The sequence below is a fragment of the Pimephales promelas genome, chromosome 16 (assembly GCF_988280905.1).
Source record: "Pimephales promelas chromosome 16, fPimPro1.hap1.1, whole genome shotgun sequence".
Taxonomy (NCBI): domain Eukaryota; kingdom Metazoa; phylum Chordata; class Actinopteri; order Cypriniformes; family Leuciscidae; genus Pimephales; species Pimephales promelas.
Genome location: NC_142784.1, coordinates 15,157,827 through 15,184,935, shown reverse-complemented (window position 1 = coordinate 15,184,935; position 27,109 = coordinate 15,157,827). Strand labels below are relative to the sequence as shown.

Sequence of the window (27,109 nt, the reverse complement as noted above, 5' to 3'; positions counted from 1 at the left end):
GGGGTTCCAACAGGACCACTGGGAAAGCGTACGAAGTACATTGGAAGGAAGGGACGCTGCGGAAGCCACATCCATGGAAGCGATCCCTTTGGAGATGGGTGAGAAGCTCGGTCATTCGGGAGGAGCTTAGAGTAGAGCCGCTGCTCCTCCACATCAAGAAGGGTCAGCTGAGGTGGCTCGGCCATCTGTTCCTGATGCCTCCTGGATGCCTTCCCAGGATGGTGTTCCGGGCACGTCCCACTGGCAGGAGACTCCGGAAAAGGCCTAAGACACGCTGGAGGGACTATGTCTCCCGGCTGTCCTGGGAACGCTTCGGTGTTCCCCCTGAAGAGCTGGAGGAAGTGTCTAGGGAGAGGGAAGTCTGCTGCCCCCATGACCCGCCCCCCTGAATAAACGGAAGAAAATGGATGGATGGATGGATGGATGGATATATATTGCATTGTCCCTATAATTATCTCTTTCGCTTCCTTAGCGACTGTTACATGTCCTCGAGAATAGGCGTGATCTTCCATCTTCAACAGGCTTTCAAATCTGCCGGATCACCCCCTCGCACTCGCCATGTGCCACTGACTGTAAAGTGCGAAATGCAAAGCTTGAATTTCCAATTTCCTTGTATTTTCAAGATGGACACTCAACATGGTTGCCGTTATTCGAGCGACTCGCTCGTATAAATTCTGAATGGCAGATTCTACACTTATGAGAATACTTGATTAGTTGGTGGAAGTAACACCATATGTAAACGAACACATCATTTTGCTAGGAATCAACTTAACGTACAGTGTAGCTTTAAGCAAGATGAAAAGAAATATGAAAAACAATCCCAATTTTGGAGGTTTTAGACTTGTATTTTAATGTGCATAATCTTAAATCATGTGCAGAAATACGATCAGACTAAAAACATTGTAGCCCTATTTAGAAATCAATCAGTTTACACCAAAGTGTCATTCTAAAACCCAATGTGCAATTAAATATAATTTACAATTTCTATTTTAGAAATCTCTGTGGTAACAAAATCTTGCCCAGGTTTGTTACAAATCACTGTAATAAAAGCATAAGAGGAGAAATAGGTTAGCCATCGACATTGACTGATAGGTTAGCCACAATTACATGGCTATAGGTGATTATACCTACATAACATATTTTGTTATTGTCAAAAATTATCCGTAAATTCTTACCATGTAAAGAAGTCTTCAGCCTGCCACGATGACACAACCAGAGACATCATAGTAGAGTTTCTCCCATCAGAAGTTCTCATATCATCTGCTGTGTCTCCATTAAAGTTGCCACAAGCGCCACATACTTTGCCTGTCAGGTCTCTGTTTATGGATAACACGACCCCTCCAGTAACAGAGTAAGTCAGTCTCATGGTAGACATCTTCTCAATGACCACAGCCTCATTTCTGTATGAGACAGACACTCCCTCTTCAGGCATAAAGGGATATGAGACCTTCTTTCCATTCACCTGTTCCAATAAGATACATATTTTCTCAATAGTTTCTCTGTCACCAACCCTTTTTCTTTTTTGAATCAGATATTGGAAGACTATGGCTCATGCACCATGAAAAATAACAACGCATTCTCACCCCAAGGTGTCACCTTTGACCATGCTTCAATATTTGACGTTTTAGGCGCCCTTTAGCGTCACTTACATGACGCGATCCTACGGCGTCATCTAACTGACGCTAAAGGAAAGCGTCAGTTAGAGGACGCGGTTAGGTCTAGGTGTGGGGTGGGGGTAGGGTACACGCGATCCTAGGGCGTCATCTAACTGACGCTAAAGGGCGCCTAAAGCGTCAGATATTGAAGCATGTCCAAATGCTTCCCAAGGCATCAGTTAGGTGACGCCTTGGGAGTGAGAATGGGCTGAAAATAATGCTATATTTATAATCTTTAAAAACATTCCACTGACCCAGCTGTGCCAACGATTGTTGACGGTGATGATCATGTCCTGGAAGAAGACATGGACCATTGTCACTTTACCAGTATTATTCCTGGCACATGCAAGTGCATCTAACACCACACGGAACCAGTCATGAGACTCTTGATCACATAAGAAAGCCATTTGAAAGGATCCTGGCCGGTCAACAATCCCCGTTACACCATCAAATGACTGCAACTGGTCATCTCCATCGAATACACAGTGGCCTTGATCGGGGTAACAATCTCGTTTGCCACCCTGAACATCACAGATGTCTCCTCTGGCACAGGCTTGTTTCACACACTCCAGCACCCCCGCAGAATGACACACACACTTCATGTCACAGGTGTCAGTCACTGAGACTTCGCCAACCTAAGAGGACAGAGCAGAGAAAAGCTTACCCATAGTTCCCTGCACCATCACATGAATTATTGAAATGCAATATATAAGTGTGTGTGTGTTAAAATACGTTTTCTTATCTCAGTCTAATATAATCAGACAACTTCAAGTAGGATGATATAGGTAGGATGACATTATCATTATTCTGCAGAAATTGCACATGTCAGTTTGAACAATGTTTCGAGCTAATCAAAAGACGCTGATAAATTGATTTATTTAAATATTTCTAAAAAAGACATTAAAATGACTGGCAGTTAATTTGGAGAATCACATAATCTGTGACAAAGGGTTGTAAAAAAAGTGGATAAGCAGCTCTTATCAGACACAGAAACGATCATTGATGGATTTAAGAAAAGCAATAAATCCCACCTTTAGGTATTTGCCATTATGGACACATCCGCAGTCTCCCAGGGACACACACTTCTCACCATCTGAGAGCAAACCTTCATCACACTGACAGCCTTCCATACAAATATTTGGGCAGCTGTAGGACCCACTAAGGCTGGCACAGGTGTTGGCACAGTTATTAGAGCACTGTACATAGTGACTGTTGGCTGGACAATCGGCCCCTTAAAGAAAGAAAATGCACAAACATATATTATACATTAGGAGTTGTGTGTGTGAACATGAAAGTTATTGTAGATCTAGACTATATGAGCATGCATTTACTCATCACACTTGCACACAAACAGATTCATTATTCCTCAAAATGAACAAAAACAGTCAAATGCAAACTCAGACCATCGCCCAAATCTGCAATAATTAAGTATGTCAGGAAAAGCTCGGGAAATACAAATAATGCATTACTTTCTAAAAAAAGTAACCAAGTAAAGCAATTGGTTACTTTTTTAGGTAGTTATGCAATATTGTAACACACTACTCCCCAACAATGGTTATATGCAACTAATTGATTTGATACAAAGCTTAAATAAAGTGGTAAAAAGAAAAACAGCTTTAGCTTTACAAACTTACAGCAGAATGAACTATTTCTCCATGGCATGATTGGTATCCCTGCTTGTTGGCAGATAATAGCATACGCCTGCAGATTTTGACATAGCATGGCTCTGTCTCCATCCATAACACACATGTCAAATACACAGTTAATCACATGTTGCTGAGGATTAACCCAAGCATGACATGCACTGAAGGGACCAGCGGCAGCTGCCATAAGGCCACAGGCATCTTCTCTGAGGTATCTCTTGGCTTCGGTCTCACTGCACTGCTTCTGGGAATCTCCATCTCCGCACTGAACACCAGTTGCCGGCAATGCCCACGCCTGTCCGAACACATCTACACTGGAGCTTTGGGTCCCATTGGGCAACAAGAAGTCATCGGCTGGGTTGCCATTGTAGTTGCCACACAGACCACACATGCTTCTTTGATAGTTTGAGGGTACACGGACTTCTGCATGGTAACCGGCATCATACAGAACTCTCAAGCCGAAATCAGTTTGCACTACGACAGTGAAACCAATCTGGTTAATGGTGACTTGATGGCCAAGCGATGTAGGGAGGTTCACAAACTCATCATTTACCTGTCAAAGAGAATCAACAGCAAACATAATTTCAGCTTCATTTTTCTACTTAATGCTTAATAAGTAGAAATAAGTGAATCATCAGCACATATTATCCATTTTATTTTATATTTTTAGTTTCTTTTATATTGGTTACTTATTAAACATTTATTCATATTTTATCTTACTTTTTACATATATGCATTATTTTATATGGTGGAGTATACATTACTGTTCAAAAATTTGAGACTGGTAAGATTGCCTCTTGCTTATTTCATCAAAAATATGGTGAAAAAACGAATATTGTGGAATATTATTACAATTTAAAATTGTAAACTAGATGAACACTTACGATGACTCTCCAGCGTTCACCTCGTTGGATGCTAATTGTCAAGTTGTAGACATTCACAGTCAAGTTCTTAATGACAGAAACTCTCATGTTTCCAATCTGCTCGTTCTCGGTTTCCACAGAAAAATCCACCAGCCGCCCTCCGATCCGATCACACACCGTAGCGAGTGTATAAGCGCATGTGCCTTGAAAGTCAAAGCTCCTATCATCGAAAGACAAATAGTGAGGGTCACCAGTGGCGACACATCTTCCGTAACCGACAGGATGGCATCCTAATACTCCATTCACCACCCTGCAAGCTTCCCCTGGGCCACAACTTGATGTCTGGCAGGACACGGTTCCATTTTCGCCACACCTGCAGAGCTCCAAGCACTGCTCATGGACGTAAAACATTTGGTGTTTCTTGTAATAACGTCCCTGATAGAAGCAGCCACATTCGGCTTGTGGCACACAGGTTTGGCCGCTCAAGATGTATCCATGATCACACTGGCAGGCCTCAGCACAGGGTCCACTGCAGGGTCCGAGCTCAGAGAGATTACCGCAGGTCTCGGGACAGACTGGGGCACAGGGGTTGTAGTGGCTGTTGGGTGGGCAGGACGGAGCTGTGGTAGACAGATTGGAGACATTGTTCATTTTTATTTCAGTCCGATTTTGTATTTTAATCAGTGTTGTAATTGTTAACTTTAGAGCATGGTGATAGCAACAGCAACGGCAGGGATTTGATTCACAGAGAAAAGCAAGAACTGATAAAATGTGTACCTTAAGTACAATGTAAGTCGCCTTTTGGATTATGCACATACAGTATGTTCACTAAAACTATTAATTGTTCTTGGTCATTTAATGTATTAATTCATACATGAATTGTTATTAATTAAATATGTAATTGTGGATTAATTCCAAAATAACTCATTTTTTTTTTTAACTAATAGCCTTAATTAATATTTTAATTACCAGAATGAGCCAAAGCCTTGTATTTCAACTTCCAAGTAATATGACAGGTATACTAATATGCATTAATACATGATTAATTACTTCATTGTTAGTGCAAATTCATGTACAAATTACTACAATTACTAAATGACTAGTTAATAATGATGTGCCTCATCAAGTAAAGTCATAGCATAATGATACCTTTGCAAATCATTAGCCAATGATTAATTAAAGCAGACAACTGGAAGTTGAAGTGCATAGCTTTGACTAATTGTGGTAATTAACACATTAATTTACACTATTAGTTAATAAAATATGTTATTAAGGAATTAATGCACAATGACACATTGAATTAATAGCAATTCATGTATTACTTAATTTATTAATCATATTGACTCTTTATTAGTTGCCGATGCAGTAATCATCAATTAATGGTTTAGTTCTTCATTAGTTATACATTAACTCATGATTATCTGTGCATTATTTAAGGATGAATTAATGCACATTAGTGCACCCGTATTGTAAAGTGTTACCAATTTAATTTACTTCCACCTCATGTCTTTCCCAAAACTTTATGAAAAGATATTTAGAAAAATCTTGGTAAACATTTTTGTGTCCGTCTCGCAGAGTGATCTCGTTTGATTAATCGAAACTTCACTTACAAACTCTTGTTCTCGCTGCACTGGTGCGGATGGCTGTTGTCTTTAAGAAAGCGAGGTAAATCCGCTTCTGACACCATGTGATTATTTGTAATGAACAGACAGGAGACAGGTGGCTCTTAACATGGAAGCTTTACTGAAACTCACATTCCCCACGAATGACGCGGATGCGCACATTACACATCCAAAGCATCCAACCAGTGCAGCTGTTTGTGAACGTAAAAAGTCTGCAAAGTTTCAAAGAGCAAAGTACACAACAAATGAAGGTTTTGTCTCCTAAAAGAAAGAATCGACTCTGAACTGCTGAAACGAGTCATTTCCAGTTTTACTTCCTGATACCTATATAACAAATTTGCATAATGCTCATCTATGGTCTTCATTGACTGCCCTGTGAACATCTACGTTGACCCTCCCTCAAACACTGTCGTTGAAGCAGAGACTGGAAGAGTTTGGTTCGTGTTGCCAACATGCAGAGAAGATGCTTTTTTCAGCGCTGCTGCAAATCACTTTGTTTCCATGCAAGGATGAAGAATTTATACGGAAAAACATGCGCTGTAAGCTGCATCAATCAAAACAGATTGGGCAGTCTGGCCAATCAGAGCAGAGTAGGCTCTCAGAAAGGAAGAGTTTAAAGAGACTGAATCTCTGATTATTATTATTAACCTTTAAAATAGTATAAATATGGACACTTATAGACCAAAAAAAAAAAACAGTCAATTACTTACGACAGAAAGTAGCATTTCTCCATGGGTGAATTGTGATACTTTGACTCTGACATGCAGAAACATAGATTTCCAGCGCGTCACACAACACAGCCTGATGTCCTTCGAAGTTGCAGGTGTCGAATATGCAATCCTCTAGATAAGATCCAGGATCAATCTGGGCGTGACATTCTCTGAAAGGTCCTGTATGGTTTGTGATGATCTCGCAATAGCGCCGGGCGTTCTCCCTCTGGGTAGCAGGGCAGGGTAAACATCCAGTGCCAAGGCAACCATCTGACGAACATTCAGGTGTTGCGGCAACCTGCCAGCTCTGTCCCAAACTACTGGCATTGGGTGCCATCACACCATTGCGCATTGCAAAGTCATCCTTTACAACATTGTTAAAGTTCCCGCAAAGGCCACACACTGCACCGCTGTAATTGTTAGGCAATGTGACCTTAGCCACACTGGACCAGTCAAAGGTCACCTGGAGACCAAAGTTTGTCTTCAACACAGCAGTGTTACCAGATATATAATAAAATACAAACACATCTTGCATCGAAAAGGGAAGTTCTGCTAACTGGCCATCAACCTAAAAAGAGAATAAAACACATTTGGTTGCCATCAAAAGGGATTTATTGATCACTTGTTAATTGTTTGAATAATGTGCTGACCAGAGAACCAATTCCAGTTCCAATTCAAACAGATCCATTAATGATTCATTAGTATTTTTGAAGCAAAAAAAAGCAAATTAATTGGATTAAATAAATCATTAATTAATCAACTCTGTTGTTTTTTTATCCAGACATTTGAATGACCAATAATTGGACTTTTATATTTTATAAAAAATGTTAAACAAATAAAAAAATATGGTATCATATTTCATGATTTGTATAAAATACTACTGACAAAACTCATCTTTGTCTAATTTAAGCTTGAACTGCAATATAATGGTGCTATATAACTAAAATCAACAAGGTCAGAAAAGTTGTTAATGGATTGTGTGGTCTACACTGAGGCCCTGTTTACACGAGAACGCACGCAGGTGAAAGTGTAAAAATATTTTATCAGATGTGCCTTGAGTTTACACGGTGATGGTTAAACACGTAAAAAAGTGAAACCACCATCCAAAGTGAACATTTTAAAAACGCTCCACCACCACGTTCTTGTGTAAAGGGTAAAAATGCAAAAGTCTGCTTGACAGTGAAGGTTGTACACAGGCGCGTGGACTTGGTGTTGTTGTGTGGCAGTGCTCCACATTGCCACCTAGCTGCCTGGAGTGCATACTACATTGAATTTCACACACTTTTGCGTCACCAAATGCACACGGATTTCCCACCCAAAATGCATGTCTAAACGCAAAATAAAAAGTGATAACACAACGCCACTTTTGCGTTTTCTCTTCAGAATCGTTTCCGTGTAAACATAGCCTGTACGTTTTTTGATAATAGTTTGATAATTTTGACTATTTCTGAATCAAAGTCTCTGTTTTAGAAATTGAACCACAGTGTTTCCGTTGTATGGATTTGATGCACTAAACGAAGCAGATCAGAGTCCTTTATTTGTGAAACGCGCAAAACCTGGGGATTTGACTATATTGGTTATTCTGTTTAGATTTGATTCACTTAAAACAAGTGTCATTTGTTTTGCAATGAGACTTCATTACTGTGTTTTGTGATTCAATTCATTAGTGCACAAAAAATGTAAAAATATGTGAGTGAGTGAATCAGTTTTTTTTTTCAATGAAACTAATTCTAAACAAAAACGGTTCTCAACCCCACAATATAAGGTGTGCAAGTCTATATTGCGTACTCACCAGTATTCGATACGGATGTTCTCTGGTCATTGTGATGGTGAATCCATTCACAGACACATTGACAGTTTTAGTGAAGCTCACTGCTCTGCTCCAACGATTTTCATTCTCAATGGTCACATTAAAAGGTACAAGACCCTCTTTATCAATGCACAGGGCCGCCAACTGATACACACACGTGCCCTGGAAGTCAAATCGGAGTCCGTCGAACGTGTGGTAATGTGGGTCTCCTGACGCTACACATACAGCAGACCTCATTGGCTGACAGCTGCGTCTTCCATTAATCACTGAGCAGCTCTCACCAGAGGCGCAGGAAGATTCACGACACACCACGACTCTCAAGTTACGGTCACACTCGCACAGTCTATGACATTGATCATCAGCCCAGAACGCTTGGCCTTGTTCGTAGTAGGCGCCTTCGAAAGAACAGCCACATTGATTGGTGGGCACACAAGCGCCAGCACTGAGGACAAGACCGCTGTCACAAACACAAGCTTCCACACAGGTGTCAGTGCAATTACGCTGCTGATCTGGGTAGGGACACGTTACTGGACACGGAGAAGCACAGGCCTCATAATGACTGTTCGGCGGGCAGCTCATAGCTGTAGAAGAACAAGAAGAGGTTCAGGATTAGTACAGAGACTACTGCCAGTACATTCACAGACATTGGTGTGATCAAGTAAGACGCTGTAGCAGATCTATACATGTGGAGCTGGGGAAGGTGGAGGGTTTCTAAAAGCACGCTACATAGGGGTGGTGATGGCGCAGTGGATAAGACACATGCCTTTGGTGTGAGAGACCCGGGTTCTAATCCACTGTGAGACACCAATGTGTCCCTGAGCAAGAAACTTAACCCCTATTTGCTCCAGAGGCATGCGACCTCTGACATATAACAATTTGTAAGTCGCTTTGGATAAAAGCGTCAGCTAAATGAATAAATGTAAGAGTACATACTGCTACCAGGGACATCCTGATATTTGTTTGAATGTTAAGCAGAAGCTGAACAGCTGTGCCATGTAGATAATGTGATCGCTACCAAATGAGTCAAAGACTTATCAGCCAGCCTGTGCTACTACTACTTCTAATAATAATATAACACACTCTAATGGAAGTTGTGATTGTCTTTTCTTCCCTATTTTCACGTATATATCTGAGTAGAATGGCTTCTTGAACAACTAGGGCGGGTCTTGAGTCCATCGGAAATTAATTGGATTGTTGGATAGTCATCAGAAAACTTGTTACAAGATGGAAATTAATGAAAATAAAAAAATAATGATGTGCACGGATATATCATTTACAATAAACACTGTGATATTCCATTGAAAAATAACAATTGCGCATTTTGATTTCATGGTGACCAATTATACAAATGTGTGCCTTGTGAGTGCTTAGGCAAACTTACAACAATGGAATTTCTCTCTCCAATCTGTAATAATGACGCCCTCTTGACGACATCGAGCGACGTAGGTCTCCAGAGCCTGACAGAGAATTCCTCGGTCTCCGTTACTGAAGCACAGGTCAAACGCACAGCTTTTCTGGAAGGGCTGTGGGTTCACTTTAGCATGACATGCACTAAAGACACTCAGACCTGTAGAAGTAAGGACACCACAGAAAGCGTCTGTTTCATACAGGGCACGTTTGTCAGGAGAGCAAACAGGGCAGCCAGTCTCACAGCCATCATGACATGCAGATGTGACATTGTCTTCCGCTCTCCAGCTCTTTGCCCACTGGTACACACTTGGCAGAAGTTTTCCAGCAGGGTTTCTCAGCTCATCTCCAGCATTCCCATTGAAATTTCCACACAGGCCACACACAACTCTATAGTAACTACTAGACAGCTGCAGGTAAACCCTTGAGTTCCAGTCATAAGAGACACGCAGACCAAAATCGGTTTCCAAAAGCGCAGCATTGCCACTCTGTCGCACCCTCACACGGCCATCATGGAGATCAAGTGGAAGATTAAACACCAAACCATCCACCTGACAGAAGAAATCAGAATCATTAAAGAGATTATGAATTTTAATTACTGTTTTATTGAATTAATATTGTTTTATTACTGCCTGTCTGTTTCTTAAGTTGTTGTTCTGTGTTTTGGTTGACCAAAGACAAATTTCCACTCCAGTTGATAAAAAAAAATATATTCTATTCTATTCTATTCTATTCTAAGATTTTAATTTAATAAATGTAATAAAATTTAATAAAAAAATATCAATATATTTGACAAATGCACATATTAACAGCATAGTCGAAATAAAATATTATTTTATAAATGATAAAAAATATTTTAAAAATTTCAAAACAAATTACTTTATATATTATCTTTATAACATATGCACAGAATAGCTTAATATTCTTGGGGAAAAAAAATAAACACATCAAATATATTTTGATACATTTAAACATATTAAAAAAAATATGTTTCAAATATTTAATACAATTTCCAAATGTTTTCCATTAATTACAAAGTATTTATTACATGATTTGGATATAGTTGATGGTCAATGGGTGTTTTGGAGTCTGTTTAACAGGATCATAGAAGTGATTAACCATTTTATTTATTTTTTTATTCAGTTAATATTATATTAAAATATATGATTATATTAAAATATAAAAGCTTATTTTTGTTTATGACTCCATTCATGAAATAAATAACTGAGGTTGTTTTTTGGTTCATCTTCATTTATCTAAAAAAGGCACTGCTGTAAAGACAAACAGGCTGAGTAGATCATGTTCATATCATGAATGTAAAATCATACTTTGACAGCTGACAGCGAGAAATATCTGAAGTCACTCATTACCATGATCCGTCCCTTCTGATGGTTCACCACGGTAAGAGTGTTGCCATATACAATAACCTCCACCTCCCGCACATAAGACACATCAGGGTTGCCACGGTTTTCATTGCTCTGTGTCACAGAGAAGGGCACCAGTCTGCTCAGATTCCCACAGGTCTTAGACAAGACGTATCTGCAGGTGCCCTGGAAGTCATATTCAAATCCATCAAAGGTGTGGAAGTGCGGATCACCCCATGCCCAGCAGGTGCTGTTGTACAGGGGTACACACACGGCCTTGCCACGTTCAAACCGGCAGGTCTCTTTTTCTCGACAGTGGAGGTCTTGACATGGATCTGCTGGCAGAAACAGCCAGAAGATACACACAAAAAATCTGCTATTTAATAATACACAGCAGATGCTGTTGTCTGTTTTTTGCTGTAATTTGCATATTGGTAATAAACACAATATACTCAAACCCAAATAATAACATTTTACTGATTTATACACAAAGAAAATTAATAAAAGGACATTTATCTTGACCTCTGTGATAACAGGCCCACACTCCCTCTCTCAGTAAACACTGTGTGTTGTTAGGACAGTTGACTCTCTCACAGGAAAGTCCCGTCCCTGGATCACATTGACACTTCTCTTCACACTGGTTCAGGTAAACCACCTCACCAGCCTTGGGAAAACAAACTCGGTTATATGCAGGACAAGAAAGAGAAGGAAATTCAGCTAATTTGTGCGCATATCACTACGATTAACTATATTAGTTATTACCTTAAACGTGCGTCCCAGCTCATAGCAGCCGCATTTCTTATATTCAACACATCGTCGGCCGTCAAAAAGATAACCATTGTCACAAGCACAGCCCTCTGTGCAGGTTTTAGGACACTGGATCATTTTAGTGATACCAGGACAGGGAGCAGAGCAGACGTCTGCACACAGCTCATAATGACTGCCAGCTGGACACGACATTGCTGGAAGACAATGATCAAGAAAGAAATAACATGATTGGAGGAGAAAATTCAATTTAAGGAAGTCTTTTCAACAAGGCTTCATTTATTTTGATTAAAAATACAGTAAAAACAGTCAAATTGTGAATTTTTTTTTTACAATTAAAAATAACTGCATACTATCTTCATATATTTTGACATACAATTTATTAAATGTGAGTTTAGTGTTTCTTTGTTGAATAAAAGTAACTCTTACTTGGGTTTCTGACCCTATTCTGACCGATATTTTACACCAATATCGGTCGGAATAGGCATGCATATTTACACATATTTACAATATATAATAATAATAAAAATAATAATAATAATAATAATTTAAGCCTAATGGGACATAATCCCTTTGTTTTGCTGTGATATTTGATTAATTATAAAATTAGAAATCAAAGAAAAAAATTCTCTAGAAGAACAAACTTACGGCAGAAAGAATCTGTCCTCCATTTTTGGATAACGATTCCGGCTGCATGGCACCTAAAAGCGTATCTCGCCACACTGTCGCAAACCACCTTGCTGTTTCCGCCAGACACGCACGTATCAAAGACACAGTCGTCCAGATAAGCTGAAGGGTTCAGCACAGCATGACAGGCGGCAAACGGTCCCTTGGGGTCAACCAAAACACCACAGTAGGGATGCTTCTCATAGATGGCTTTCAGTCTGGGATCACAGTCCACACATGTGCCGCTTTCACATCCATTCCCACACACCGCTCCAGGGACATCCACTTTCCAGGCTTTCCCAAATATATTCACGTCCTGTGTAATATTGCCATTTGGGAGTCCAAAGTCGTTGGAAGGGACTCCGTCAAAGTTACCGCAGAGCCCGCAGGTTTTTCCACGGTAGTTGCCAGGGACGGTAACAGTAACTTTGTAAACCCGGTCGTAGGTTACCAGGAGGCCAAAGCCGGTCTTGATGATGTAGTTACTACCATCAGAATAGACCTGGACCAAGGAGCCATTTAAACTGTTTGAACTGTACGGCACTGTAGTCAGAACCCCATTGACCTGTGGGAATAGTGTTTTATTAGAGTCATACTACATTGACAGCAAAAGTTTCACATGAGAACCTCAAATTCAAATATCATCAGACATTATGGGAGCTTCCTTGAGCAGCATTTGAAGGACAATAGCAGACAAATCTCCACTTACCAACACCTGGGGCTCGTTTTGTCTTAAGACGAGGGTGATACCGTAGACGGTTAAGGCCACTAGCTTGGTAACAGAGACTGCGGATTGGGGCCAATTCTCATTCTCCACCTGGACGGAGAAAGGGGTCAGGCTGCTCTGTTCCAGGCCACAGGATTGCGACAAGACGTAGGTACAGGTGCCCTGGAAATCGAAACGCTTCCCATCAAAGGACACATAGTGTGGGTCTCCAGCAGCTTCACAAATGCCCTTCCCGATTGGCTGGCATTTGCGAACGCCACCTTTCAACTCGCACTTCTCATAGGGGCCACAAGATAACTTATTACAGACCACCTGTGGAAACAAACACAGGGCATTCATATCTTTTGTATTGTGCAAAATTTAAGTGATGCCGGCTTTAAATGGATGATCTGAAATGCATAGATGCAAAAGCAGCAGGTTCAGCCTCATATCATCTAGCTCTAAAGAGACAACAAACAAGATATGATAAAGCTGTAAAACAGTAAGCGCCACATGTCAAATGTCTTTTAATGTACTTATATAGATCTATATAAAGATTTAATATTAAAATACTCTTTATAAACTAGGGAGGGAGACTGAACTCTTATTATATTAAAATATCAAGGGAAAAATATCATTTCTCATTATATGACTCATCTAAACCCTTTCTTAAGATAACAAGCCCTTCATAATCCTACAAATCAAATCCAATCACAATCAAAATCTCAAAACTGTAGAATTTTCTCCCTAACATCACTTTGGTGTGTCCACGTACCTGGCCATTCGCTGTACACGTGCACAACTCCTCACAGTTATTGCCAGGATAGAACTGTTGGTAAAGCAAATAGTAGCGTTTGCCATAGAGGCAGCCACACTGAGAGAGGGGGACGCAGTGGTCGCCACTCCTGACGAAACCCTGGTCACACACACACCCCTCCGTACAGCGGCTACGACAGCCAGTGGGAGGAGCCAAACTATGACACGTGACTTCACAGCCAGAACCACAGAGCTCATAGTGGCTGTGAACTGGACACTGAACACCTGACAAGAGACAGACATGTGATTGGTTAATATGTATTTATATATGGTTATTGTAATAGCACGGTAACGTTTCAATGAAAACTGGTCTGTGGCACCAATCACTTGAAAACAACCTGACTAGATTACATGTCAGATTCGATAATTAACTTAATCCCCTTCTGAATGCATTAAAACACCCTTTTATCCTTAACAATTTAGTTTTTGAGCTTTGTTGAGATGTTTGTTGAGATGAATGGAACTGGTACAGTAGTGACTTACAAAACCTTTTGTGTATGACCACAATATTACACTGTATACGGTTTCTCAGAAGGATCTAGAGACAATCAGGCAGGATGGTCTCACCACAGAATTCAGCAGTTCTCCAGGGGCTGATGGTTTTTCCCATCGCCTGACAGGCCGATATATATGCTGTTATGGACTGGCACAGTATATCTCTCCTTCCGTTATACAAACAGACATCGTAAACACAACCCTCAAAAAATGGTTCTGGGTCCAGCTCTGTTTGACAGTCCCTGAAAGGCCCCTGTGGGTCGAGCAGCAGCCCACAGAAATCAGACGTTTTATAGAGACTTTTTTTGGCCGGGTCACAATTTTGACAACTGTGTGTGCAGCCATGGACACAGTCTTGGATCTTGGCTACAAGCCAGCTGGCACCAAACTCCACCGGTCCTGAGGAAGGTAATGTTGTTCCTCTGACAGTTAGATCATCTTCTGGATTTCCATTGTAGTTCCCACAGAGGCCACAGACGGCACCCATGTAGGTGCTGGGGATGGTGACGGTGGCAAAGCTGTTCCAATCAAATGTGACTCTGAGACCAAAGGAGGTTTGAACAACAGCAGACCAGCCACTTCTGAAAACTGAAACCTGACCTCCAATAAGACTGAGAGGAAGGTTCAACAGCTCACCATTGACCTAAAAGAGAAATCCGTCTCATTATGACAACGTCAAGCTATTTGGAAAGATACAATTGCTTGCCAGAGGTTTAATGCATGCAGTAACTAGAACTTACGGTAACAAGGCTGCTGTATTCTCGATCAATAACAATGCTGATATTATATACTTTGATCTCCAGTAACTTAGTGAACGTCACTGCTCTGCTTCCCCGAAACTCATTTTGCACCAGCACATCAAATGACACCAGTCCAGGATTCGAGACACAGACTCCAACCAACTGATATATGCAGTTTCCCTGAAGGGAGAATGAAATAATGCTATCGTTTTACATAAAAGAACTTATCCAAACATGTGGACATTTTGATCTTACACTACTTTTTTTTATGTTGTCTCTCCAGGACATCATATACATCCTTGAGTTGCAGGAAATATTCAGGCAGAAGAAAATATATTTTTGACAAAATATGTTGATCTAGGAACATGTCTTACTTGGCAAAATCACGATGACTATTTATTCCTACTCTACAGAAATGCAATAAGTTGCCAACAGAGCTAACCACACGTGTAAATTAATTAATTAATTAAATAAATAAAATCACATCGGGCCAAGAAATGGCTGCTTTTAAAACAAACATGTTTACATAATGTATTGTAATTGATGTGTAAGTGAGAGTCTATAGTGTATTTTTTAAATATGTGTAAAAAATACGTTTTTACATCTGCCTGCCGAGGGACTACAGGTAGAAACTAGCACAAGTGCTAAAACCTGGTAAAATGCATGTCTCCTTTCTAAGGTTAATGTATATTTTGCACTGGCCTGTCCAATTAAAATAAATATGAAGATATAAAAAATATAAATCATGAAGAGAGAGGTTTTAAAATAACCTTTTTAGTTGTTACACACTGCAGAAAACATACTAGATAAAACTTCACAGTTCTTTTATGTGTCAATAGAATAGTACCTGGAAGTCGAAGTACTTCTTGTCAAAAGTATAGTAGTGGGGGTCTCCCCTTGCCATACAGGTGCTTTGGGAGACAGGATAACAGTCCCTAATGCCATTCACCAGCTGGCAGTGCTGTCCAGCCCCGCAGTCTCCATCTTGGCATTCTAGTCGTCCACCTTCTGTGGAGCAACGACAAAGCCGCTTGCAAGCATCATCTGCCCAGAAAGCCTCCCCAGCGGGAACGTAGCGTCCATTGTAGGTACAGCCACATTGGGAAGAGTGTACGCATTTTGATCCACTAAGAACAAAACCAGGATCACAAGTGCATGTTTCTGCACAGGGCAAAGTGCAGTTCAAATGAGCGCTGAGGCCACAGGTCAAAGGGCAAGCGCTACCACAAAATTCATAACGACTGTTTTCAGGGCATCTGTAAGCTGAAGACACATTCAGAAATAAAACATCACAATTTTGCTGAACAATGTCAAGTCAAGATGCTAATCATACTATTACTCACAACAATTGGCAGCGTCTCTCCAGTTGATTAGTTGTATCCCAAAATGTTGACATACACTCGAATAGACCTCCAAGACATTACATAAGTAGTTTCTGTGACCATCTGCCAAACAGACGTCATACAAGCAGTTCTGAAGGTAAATAGCAGGATTGACAACATAATGACACTGACTGAAAGGCTCCTTCATTAAGAGACCACAGAAGTTTTCACCCTCCCATTGTTTAAGTGCTTTAGCATCACATTCATGGCCGCTATTGTCATCTCTACAGCCCTCATCCCATGTTAAGTTGTGAACTTTCCAACTCTGGCCAAACGCTGTTGCATTGGGAGCCGGGGTGTTTGAAGGCATTGTGAAATCATCAGTGGGATCACCATTAAAGTTGCCACAGAGGCCACAGACTTTGTTCATGAAGGCAGTGGGCATGGAGATCAGGAGATAGTGATTATAGTCATACTGCACATTCAGCCCAAAAGAAAAAAGGATGGTGATGAAGCTGCCGGACTGGAACATGGATACTCCAACATCTTCAAGAATGACAGGAAGGCTCCACACAATTTGGTCAATCTGATAAAAACATGTTGTATATTAAACTGCAAACAATTCTCAGTCAGTGTTTTTTGTCTTGTTTTACAATAAAAAGCTCTATATTGTAAGTATTTTCTCTTAAAATATGTTTTAGGCTTTTATCAGTAATTAAAGTCACCATGAAAGCAAAATGTACTTATTTTTTATAGAATATTTCAGTGTTTTAGCGACAATAAGCTACAGGAACGCGCATCACAGAACAGAGCAAGGCAAGCATTTGTGCTTATAAAACTTAAAGGGTTAGTTCACCCAAAAATGAAAATTATGTCATTAATGACTCACCCTCATGTCGTTCCAAGCCTGTAAGAGCTCCGTTCATATTCGGAAGACAGTTTAAGATATTTTAGATTTAGTCTGCGAGTTTAGTTCGAATTATTTGGATCTGTATTATAAAGTGAAGATCACTGGAACTAACTAGTAACGACTCAAGTGTTACTACATGATCTAGTGATGATTTGTGCAACCGTTTGAGATTTTTGGTGAACTTTAGTATACTTTTAGAAATGTCTTTAGTAACACTTGAGTAATTACTAGTTAGTTCCAATGATCTTCACTTTATAATACAAATCTAAATATTTAGTAATTCCCACAGAAGTATCTAGTAACACTTTCATCTGTGAGCTATTACTTAATAATTCGTTAATAAGAGTTTCTTTTAGTTAATAGTACTGTAGTTACTAGTGGTTATCGTTAATAAACTTTTTCAGTAGTTCTCTGGGAAGTATTAAAAAAATAGAAGTTATTGATTTGTTAATAGTGAACTACCACTTTCATCTATGCGCTATTACTTACTAGTTTGTTAATCAGAGTTTCTTGTTAGTTAATAATAGTTTCTAGATTGTTAACATTGTGTTACTCACCGTATTCTAAAGTGTTACCACGATTAGTAACCGATACGGTTTAGTACTAAAATCATGCAATAAATAAAAATACAAATGTTTACCCTGACTTTCCCGGGATCGGAACCTTCAACGCTGATGGTGATACCGCCGATATTCACAATTACAAGTGCCACATAGGAGACTCTTATGTCTCCGCGATTTTCATTTTTAGCCAAGACTTCGAAAGCTGGAAGACTGTCATTTTTATGACAGTTCCTGGTGACGACATAAGTGCAAGTGCCCATAAAGTCAAAATAATGCTGGTCAAATGTGCTGTAGTGAGGATCGCCCATAGCCCAACACAGTCCAACTGGTTTCTTCACACAGGTGGGGATGGAACCCATCATCTGACACTCCTCATCCGGACTACAGCCAATGCTGAAGCAAGAGCGAGGCACAACTACAACTAATGGAGAAAACAAAAGATACACATGATGCTGAAATTTAGGCATTTACTATAGTTTTAACAATGTAAGTAAGCTATTAAAAATGCATTTTTGGACTATACAAGGGACACAATTTACTTAAAGGAATAGTTATTCCTTTAAGTAAATTGTGCCAATATTCTTCTAAATATATTCGTTTGTATTCAACAGAAGAAAGAAACTCATACAAGTTTGGAAAAACAAACGTAAAAGCTTTTTTAAACAAAAGGAGGAATGCGTTTAATTGTGACACACCTTGATCAATGCATGGGGCTGAAGCTCCATATCCGTTCACTTGGTCGATTCCCACACTATAGACCCCAAAAGAAGCACTTGCATGGGTTACTTTGTGCCCACCTGCCCCAGGTTGATAAACCAGCTCAGTCCAGGAGTACTGGCTGTTTTTGATAACCCTCCACCGACTACTTCCAGGTAAAGGCAAGCCATCAAAAAGAATCCCTGCTTGTTCATTTGTTGGCGCAATCAACAGGGCTCGGTTGTCAAAGCCAGCTATCCCATCAAGTGCGTACGAAGAACCAAAACGGTTGTTGGGCAGAAGATTTACAAGAAACGGGTCATATATTACATTAGAGGATGTTCGCACACCATTAAACAGAAAAAACACCTGGATTCCACTGTCAGCAATGATGTTTAGACCATCTGGAAAACGGATTTTGTATTCTATGATCATACCACGCTGAAGTACATCATTTAATATAGTTGGGCCAAATTGAACAGTTACATTCGTTGACCGTGATGTCTGGATATAGACACTGTCAAACTGGCTCTGGATGCTAAACGGAGCCACCAGGAATTGAGATCCCCATCTTTGCACCGGCAGGAGTTGCTCATAAACGTGATTGCACTTAGAAAAGCGCCACGTGCACATGTGGCCCGAGTTGACACCGATGGGACGTTGCGAGGATACACGGGTTCCTGTTAAGTCTCCTTGGCTTTGTATTTGTGCATTTTCGAAAGGGTCCATCTCCAAAACTAGTTTACTGCCGACTCCATACAAGCGGCCTTCGAACCGGACCGCCGCTCGAAGGAACACTTCCACCAAGTTCTGCTCTTTACCGTTGACAAGAACAAACTCCTTTAGCATGGATGGAGGGGAATTGGTAGGGGTGAATACAAAATATTCAGTGCCCCATTCGCTCATAGGGTAGACCAGGGACGTATCTGCCGTGTATTGTTTTGAGTTTAGTGCGGAAACCGTTATGTCATCGGTTGCCTGAATGAAGGCAGTATTGTGGGACCTCTTGCTGCCAGACAGTTCGACTTCTTTGGGGAGGGTCACAGTGATGCCCTGACCTGCAGCAGTCAGTTGCATCTCCTGGGTGAAACGAAGACCAGGTATGTTGACCTTCACCAGGCAATTAGAATTCACAGAGGTTATATAAAGCTGAAAGAGCGCGACATCAAATTTGGGTACAGAATTTTGCATAAACGCAGTGGCAAACTCTTGTCCTGCAGATCGAGCCTGGCAGCCATCTTTAAGAGGTCAAGAGAGAAAGACTGAAATAATTAATTACATATAAAAAATTTTGTTTAAAAAAATGTTGTAACCAAATGTTTAAAAGACAATGGTATTAAAGGTGCAGTGTGTGATTTTTAGCGACATCTAGCGCTTCGGTTGCGAGTTCGCACTAAGGGTTCAAGCCCACTGCTCACCCCTCCATTTAGAAGAAGTTACGGTGGCTAAAACGGGACAAACATATCGTCGTCTGAGACAGCAGAGAATAGGTAGAGTAAGCCAAGAGTACATAACATTGTCACTGTTTCTGAAACACAGTCCATTATAAACCACATCATGGATAAAGTTTACAAAGCCATAGTCAGGTAAGGATCAATGGTCTTAATATATAATATAATAATAGTAATCAGCTGATTGTCTCACAAATAACCAGCACATTTCTCCCCACATAGCAACCCTTAATACAGTGAGGGAAGAGAACCACATGAAACTATGCAACTATATATATTTTTTTCTAACAGGGTAGTAAAACTTTAGCTGGCTAAATATTAACTGTTACTGTGGCTGAGCTGGTTAAAGTGTAAAGCCTTGATGCGTCCGCATGAGCCCAAAGGTGCTCAAATTGATTGTACAAATTTATACATGATTGTAACAGTGCGCGCCTCTGCATCCCCTAGACACTGTTTCACTGTAAAAATTGTCATTAAAAAGATGAAGGTGATAATTAAAACTATTGTGTATATTTTATTAAGAAAATTGTGGTTCAGTGGTGTATATAATATATTGAGAACATATTCACTATTAAAACCAAGAGATACATTTTCCTAAGGAATTTTGAGGCTTGAATTGAGGAACGAAAATGGGCTACCGATTTATTTTAAATAAATTAGCTCAATTATGTGGGTTTTATTTAGAGACACCATTGTTAGTTATTAAGTTAAGTTATTAAGTTATTTTATGTGTTTTTGAGTAAAAGGGAACCATATGCTAATGTTTAATGTTCAGTTATGTTTGACATTTGAAAGAGTTTATATTATGTTGAAGTTTTGACTGTTACCATTGTGCAGAAGAGTAGGTCTTATAGTAAGGTTGTGAATAACTGCATTGATACTCTGAAGTATTATGCTTTGTTCATTGAGCAACAATTTTCTATTATGCTGGTGCAGTAACAAGTTTGACTATGAACTGTGCTATCGGCATTCAGTCCTTCAATAATGCAATATAACTTAAAAACTTTTGAGTGTCAACTTAAAATAAAATAGCATATTTCACTAAAAATATTCAATTCATTGTATCATAGACTAAATAATTAAGGGGGTTTTAATTGATTAATTCAGGTAGATCCCATGAAAGAAATCAAGCCTTAACAACTCAAAAATATTATGTATAAAATTGTTACCATCATTTTTTAATTAAATAACAGTAAAAAAAAATTACAGTGTACACACAATATTTTTTTTTCTCTGATTTTGAAAACTCTTCATGATCGACTTAAAATGCTTCCAAGATCAACTTGTCGACCGCGATCGACGGGTTGGTGATTCCTGTAACGTTACTGTTTTACGGTCAATGACAAGAGTACTAATCAGCTGTCTCAGCTAAACGCAACCAGCACATTTACTCCCACATAGCAAAGCCATAACACGGTGAGGGGGAAGAACTAAGTTACATGAAACAGTCCAACTACACCATTGACAAGGGGAAAGTCACCACTCAAGGTGTTTATGGCTAGATTCTAGCTTTCTGCTGCTTCTCTTTCAAGGTAGTTATGAAACGCATTCTGTAGCTCTGTTTGTTCGCGTTCGACTACGGTAGAAACTTGACATCACAATATGTCAACCTTCATAGAAGGGGGTGCACGCGGTTACGTAGATATAAATTCTTATTCTAATGTAATAAAAAAATTACGGTTTATTAAGTAAGTTCTTTATACACCACGTGAAAACTTATGGTTAATAAGTTATGTTAGATACTCGAAAATGTTACACATTGCACCTTTAAATAAGTGCATTTAACAAAACTATCAAAATGTTTCCAAAAATTGTTATAATATATAATCAAAGATTTAAATGTAAATGATTCATTAAAAAATATTTAATTAATTCATAAATCAATAAATGTGTTTACACAACAGATATTATCACATAAAAATAATCCAAAGAAAAGATTAGCCTTACCCAAAAACAGAATTATCACAAAACACACCAGGAAAAGTTTTGCTCCCATGATTAGCTGTAAATAAATATTAGTCAAATTGATAAAGAAGCAGAAAATTTCAACATGCATTAATTTTTTTTTTTATTATTATTATTATTATTCCAGCATACACAATAAGTATCATCCACAATTATGTATACATGGGTCTTTGAAAAGCTACAAATTGCTATATTTCAAACACCACATTAAAATAACTTGTGCTTACCTTCATGGGAATCAAGAAATATACAGTCGATCTTATGCAGCCTTTTAAATATACAGTCGATCTTATGCAGCCTTTTAAATACCTATATTATCCCAAACTCAAAACCAATCAGAGATTAGATCCTGGAACAGGGGACGTAACCCATTTAAGAAGATCAGTTTTCTCCCCCTGGACATGAATGGATAGTGTTAAATAATAGCGATATCATTTATTCATACAACAAACATACAACCTTTACAAACATTTAAAACAATCTATGTTTGACTTATAGCACAAATAAAATATGCAAAAAGTCATACAAACAATGTGTAATTTGAAATACTCATATTGCAGTGAAAAAAAGTCTGCAAAAAAAAAAAAGAATGCTTTTCAAACCACGCAAACAAGGAGCTATTGAATCCTGAAACATTGTGAGCTTGTGATGATGGTGGGTTTGAGTTTTCATCAGCATAACAAACTATAGTTTCGAGAGAGAGAGAGAGAGAGAGAGAGAGAGAGAGAGAGAGAGAGAGAGAGAGAGAGAGAGAGAGAGAGAGAGAGAAAACTGTCTACAGCAATCTGTCTCAAGACTAAGATAATCCTAAAGGACCCAAAGTATCAGTACAGCATTAACATAAATCCTTTCTTTCCTAACACTTGATGTTTCTATCATAGCCTGCAAACAAGGCTAAGTAAAATATTGCTTAATGACAAAAATGAACAAGAATAAAGTTTAGCTTTTATAAACAGTGGGACAAGTTAAAGGGGAATTTGTAATCTCTTTTCGACACAAAAAGTTAGTCTATCCATGTGCCACAGGTTATTACACACTGTCAGAAAGTCTGGGAAAAAACAATCCACATGGGGTTTAAGCATCAGAAAGACCTGCAAATCTCACAAACACTATTATCAGAGCACATAAGAGAGGACATCAATATTGTAAATATGAAACTTCCTGCCTGGTTTGATGTTGTGTGAAAAGATATTCCCACAGCGTCTACGTCAGAGAATTATGGGAAAAGAAAGAGATAAACAAAACGGCACAATGAAGACAGACAGAAGGAGAGGATATAAACAGTTAACATGTGGGCTCATCTACAATGGAGTCCCATGAGTCCAGTTGAATAATGAAATGAACATCACTGTACATCTCAGCCTCAATTTACAGAATAAGCACAGTGAAGCAGGTGAATAATGTATTATGCCAAGCTTAAAAAGTCAGCAGCACCATTAAAACCTATTCAAAATTTACAGATTTAATAATAAAAAGGCAACTGAAGCATCCACTTGCCCGTGTTACAGTTTTCTTTAAACTCACATTGGCCTGCTGTTTTATTTTCCAAACATCTTGCAGTCAAAAGAGATTAATATCCATTCAGCGGTAACTTTTGATCAATTTAATACATCCAACTTCGGAACATAAGTGTATCCTCAATCTTACCTCCATATTTGATGGATCTGTGACCAATGACAGAGAAACCAGCAAAGCTTTGCATAAAAAGGAGCATGTTTTTCACTTCCATGTTTATTACTTAAAAAAAAAAAAAGTTTAATTACTTATTTTAACAGTGCAGAAAGTGCTGACATTACCTTGTGCTATATACTAAGCAACGTTATCACTTACAGAAGAAGTCCTCTGGGGCTCGGCATTTACACAGAACACCAGAGGCGGATAGAGTACACAGCTTTATTACTTGAGTAAAAGTACAGATCGTGTCCTCAGGTGTTAGGTGATCAGTCTATATAAATTCGTATTCTATTATCGAAATAATAGATTTCCCCTTTATATTATAAGTCTACCTCCCTTCAACCTTATTTATTTACATCATAACAATTAGTCCACATATAGACTTGTTAAATGCTGCCTCTTTGGCTAGGCTATTTTGATCAATCAAATCTCATATGGGTTATTCTTATCTCAAAAGAATTCTCACCCTCTGATGTCGTTCTCTTCAGGAAGGGTCCCCCTGGCCCAATTAGAAGAGTGGGACTAACACTCAATGATCCAAGGTCCAGTCAGATGATTATAATAAATGTTACAAAATGTATTACAATAATCAAATGAAAATGAATGCTTGTTACAGATCATAAATAAGTATTAACTAACAGATGTATACTAGCTTTGCTTGAAGCTTCTTGTGCCTGATAACTGCTGGCGTATCAGGTTGGTGATTGCAAGGAAGAGCGAAGATCTCTCCTTCATCCCCTTCTTTTATACAGCAGAATTAACACATGCACAAAAGCATCGCTGTTGCTTAGAAGCAGTTCACAGTTTCCTTTTAAGGTCACACATGCAGAAGTTTCACTGTAGGTTAAAGACAACTCATGCTTCCTTTATGCTTGCAGAAATATGTATTCAGAGATGGTTATCACTTCTTACCTAACACATCAAGTGTCTGAATCATCATTCAACTTTAGGTTATAACCTTGTCACCCTTTAAATACAGTATTGACTTTCAAATATTCATCATGTCCATTATATCCAATAACTCTTTCAGGTCTTTCAGACGTGTCTCTTTTCTTGGTTTCACGCATTTTTTTATTATCCCCTTTTTGATTTTTACTTTTAGGGAAAATCTAAACCTTGGTGAGGATTTCTGGGAAGCTAGGTCAATACCATCCTCCGATGGGCTTTCGTTCACCCCCCTCTTGGCATTGAGCTACTTTCCCGATTCTCCTTTCAATCTACTGCAAAATGTAGTTTCCCTAGTCCCTGGTCTACCAATTTTTGATAATCTTTGCTAAATTCATTTAACTTATCATCATAAGTGATCCACAATACACTTGGGGTGATCCAGTCAAATTCTATGTCACACGGGCAGTAGCCAAAATCATCTGGCTGACACTTCATGAGTTTAAGTGATTTAAATTGATTATGCAGACTGATCTCATGAAGTAGCGTGTGTATGACACGCCAATTCATATTACCATTTTTGGCGTGCTATCAAGACGCATAATCGCCTTTCAGCGTGTTTATGAACGCCGTTGACTTAACGTTATATAAATATATGACTTACCTCAACCCCGTCCCTAAACCTAACCGTCACTGGGGTTAATGGCATTTATGACTGTTCCCTTACCATCCTAGGAAAGAAAAAGATATGACTTACCTCAACCCCATCCCTAAACTTAACCGTCACTGGGGTTAATGGCATTTATGACTGGGGATTTGACTGCGTGTTCGGACACGCGGAATGACGCGGACGCATACACGCGGATACACGCGGATAGCTCAAAATGCGTAGAGATAACACGCCACCTGGCGCGAAAGTGGCGTATATGTTTACGCAAAAGTCATGATGTCATGTTGCTGTTGAGCTTCATCAATCTCTCCAGGTTGTGCATATCGATTGCAAAGGCCACTTCCTGTTCCGCCAGTTCCCTGGTCAACGGTAGCGACCTTGCCGCTGGTGCCACTTCTCGTGGGCATCGAGTCCGATCCTTGAGCCGCACACTCGTTCGCAGATGGAGCAAGGGAAACCAGATGCCAGGGGGGTGCCAGCTGCCCACTGATGTCTCTTGATACGCCTCTCGGATCGTCGGTCTTGGTTGGTTTGGTGTATTTGAGAGACTGCAGAGGCACAGGTGACCTTCCAGAGCTGATCTGTCGAGTGCCAAAGATTCAAGCTGCGTAAGGGGGATGTTCGCTCGCTTTAGGATGTCCCTAGTGTAGTCCTTATAGCGCCGCTTTTGCCCTCCAGCAGACCGCTTTGCACCCATTAGTTGACCGTAGAGGACCTGGCGGGGCAAGCGATGTTCAGGCATACGTATGGTGTGCCCGATCCAGCGCATATGTTTTTTTTGGCCACAGCTGCTTCCATACAGATCGAGCCAGTGTTGCTGAGGATAACCGTATGGGGAATTCGATCTTCCCTGGACAAACTGAGAATCTTCTGCAGGCAACGGATATGGAATGCCTCTAAGGTGATGATGTGCTGGCGGTATGGGGCCCATGACTCTGCCCCGTAAAGCAGAGTGGTAAGGCACACCGCATTGTAAACAGCAACCTTGGTACTGATCCTCAGGCTACGGTTTTCAAAAACCCTGCTGCGGCTTTATTTGAATGATGAGGCTTTATTTATCCGGGTGTGTATTTCTGTATCAAGGGAGCAGCATGAGGGCAGAGTGGAACCAAGGTAGGTGAAGTGGTCCACAGTTTTAAGTGGAACACCATTTATGTGAAAACTGGGGGATGTGGAAGTGGTGAGATGGAACATGACCTCGGTTTTTTGGTTGTTTAATTGTAGGCCAAAGGATTGGTACAGACTAGATATTTTGTTAAGGGCATTCTGCATAGAGTCCGGGCTGTGAGCTAAGACAGCACAGTCATCAGCATACTGAAGCTCAAAGATTTTGTGGGTTGTTGTCTTTGTATGGGCCTGGAGCCGCCGGATGTTGAAAAGGCTTCCGTCAAGTCGGTATTCCACATGGACACCGTCTTACCATTACACAGTGGAAGAGGCAGGTGATGGCAGAGAGGAGGATATTAAAGAGCACTGGAGCCAAGACACAGCCTTGATTCACCCCAACATTTACCTCGAAAGACTCTGATTGGAGTTCTCCCACAAGGACTCTGGCTTGCATCCCGTCATGCAGCTGCTTTAGGATGCTGAGAAACTTGGGTGGAACCCCAAGTTTGGAGAGGTGTTTCCAGAGCTTTTCACGGTTGATGGTATCAAAAGCTTTGCTGAGGTCGATGAAGGCAACGAAAAGGTCTTTGTGCTGTTCTCGACT

General features: G+C 39.8%; 1 protein-coding gene across 1 annotated transcript; it reads right to left on the bottom strand.

Moving 5' to 3' along the window:
• Positions 1-834: 834 nt before the first annotated feature.
• On the bottom strand, positions 835-23,898 carry fcgbp (Fc gamma binding protein). Its single transcript, XM_089120798.1, has 22 exons — positions 23,817-23,898; positions 18,753-19,991; positions 18,135-18,478; positions 16,606-17,170; positions 16,110-16,525; positions 15,263-15,442; positions 14,595-15,165; positions 13,987-14,252; positions 13,215-13,544; positions 12,488-13,070; positions 11,837-12,036; positions 11,597-11,738; positions 11,081-11,409; positions 9,685-10,261; positions 8,286-8,884; positions 6,494-7,061; positions 4,183-4,781; positions 3,290-3,851; positions 2,687-2,886; positions 1,910-2,290; positions 1,176-1,462; positions 835-1,038 (listed from the first exon to the last, which is right to left on the bottom strand). The coding sequence occupies exons 1-22, from the start codon at positions 23,896-23,898 to the stop codon at positions 1,029-1,031; spliced, it is 9,030 nt and encodes a 3,009-aa protein (XP_088976924.1). The 3' UTR covers positions 835-1,028.
• Positions 23,899-27,109: the final 3,211 nt, after the last annotated feature.

Coding starts and splice junctions, on each gene's coding strand:
- fcgbp (XM_089120798.1), bottom strand. CDS start 23,898: ATGGAAGTGAAAAACATGCTCCTTTTTATGCAAAGCTTTGCTGGTTTC. Junction 8,885..9,684: donor GAGAGAGAAATTCCATTGTT/GTAAGTTTGCCT, acceptor GTTCTTCTACAG/CTATGAGCTGCCCGCCGAAC. Junction 1,463..1,909: donor ACAATCGTTGGCACAGCTGG/GTCAGTGGAATG, acceptor TTATTGGAACAG/GTGAATGGAAAGAAGGTCTC.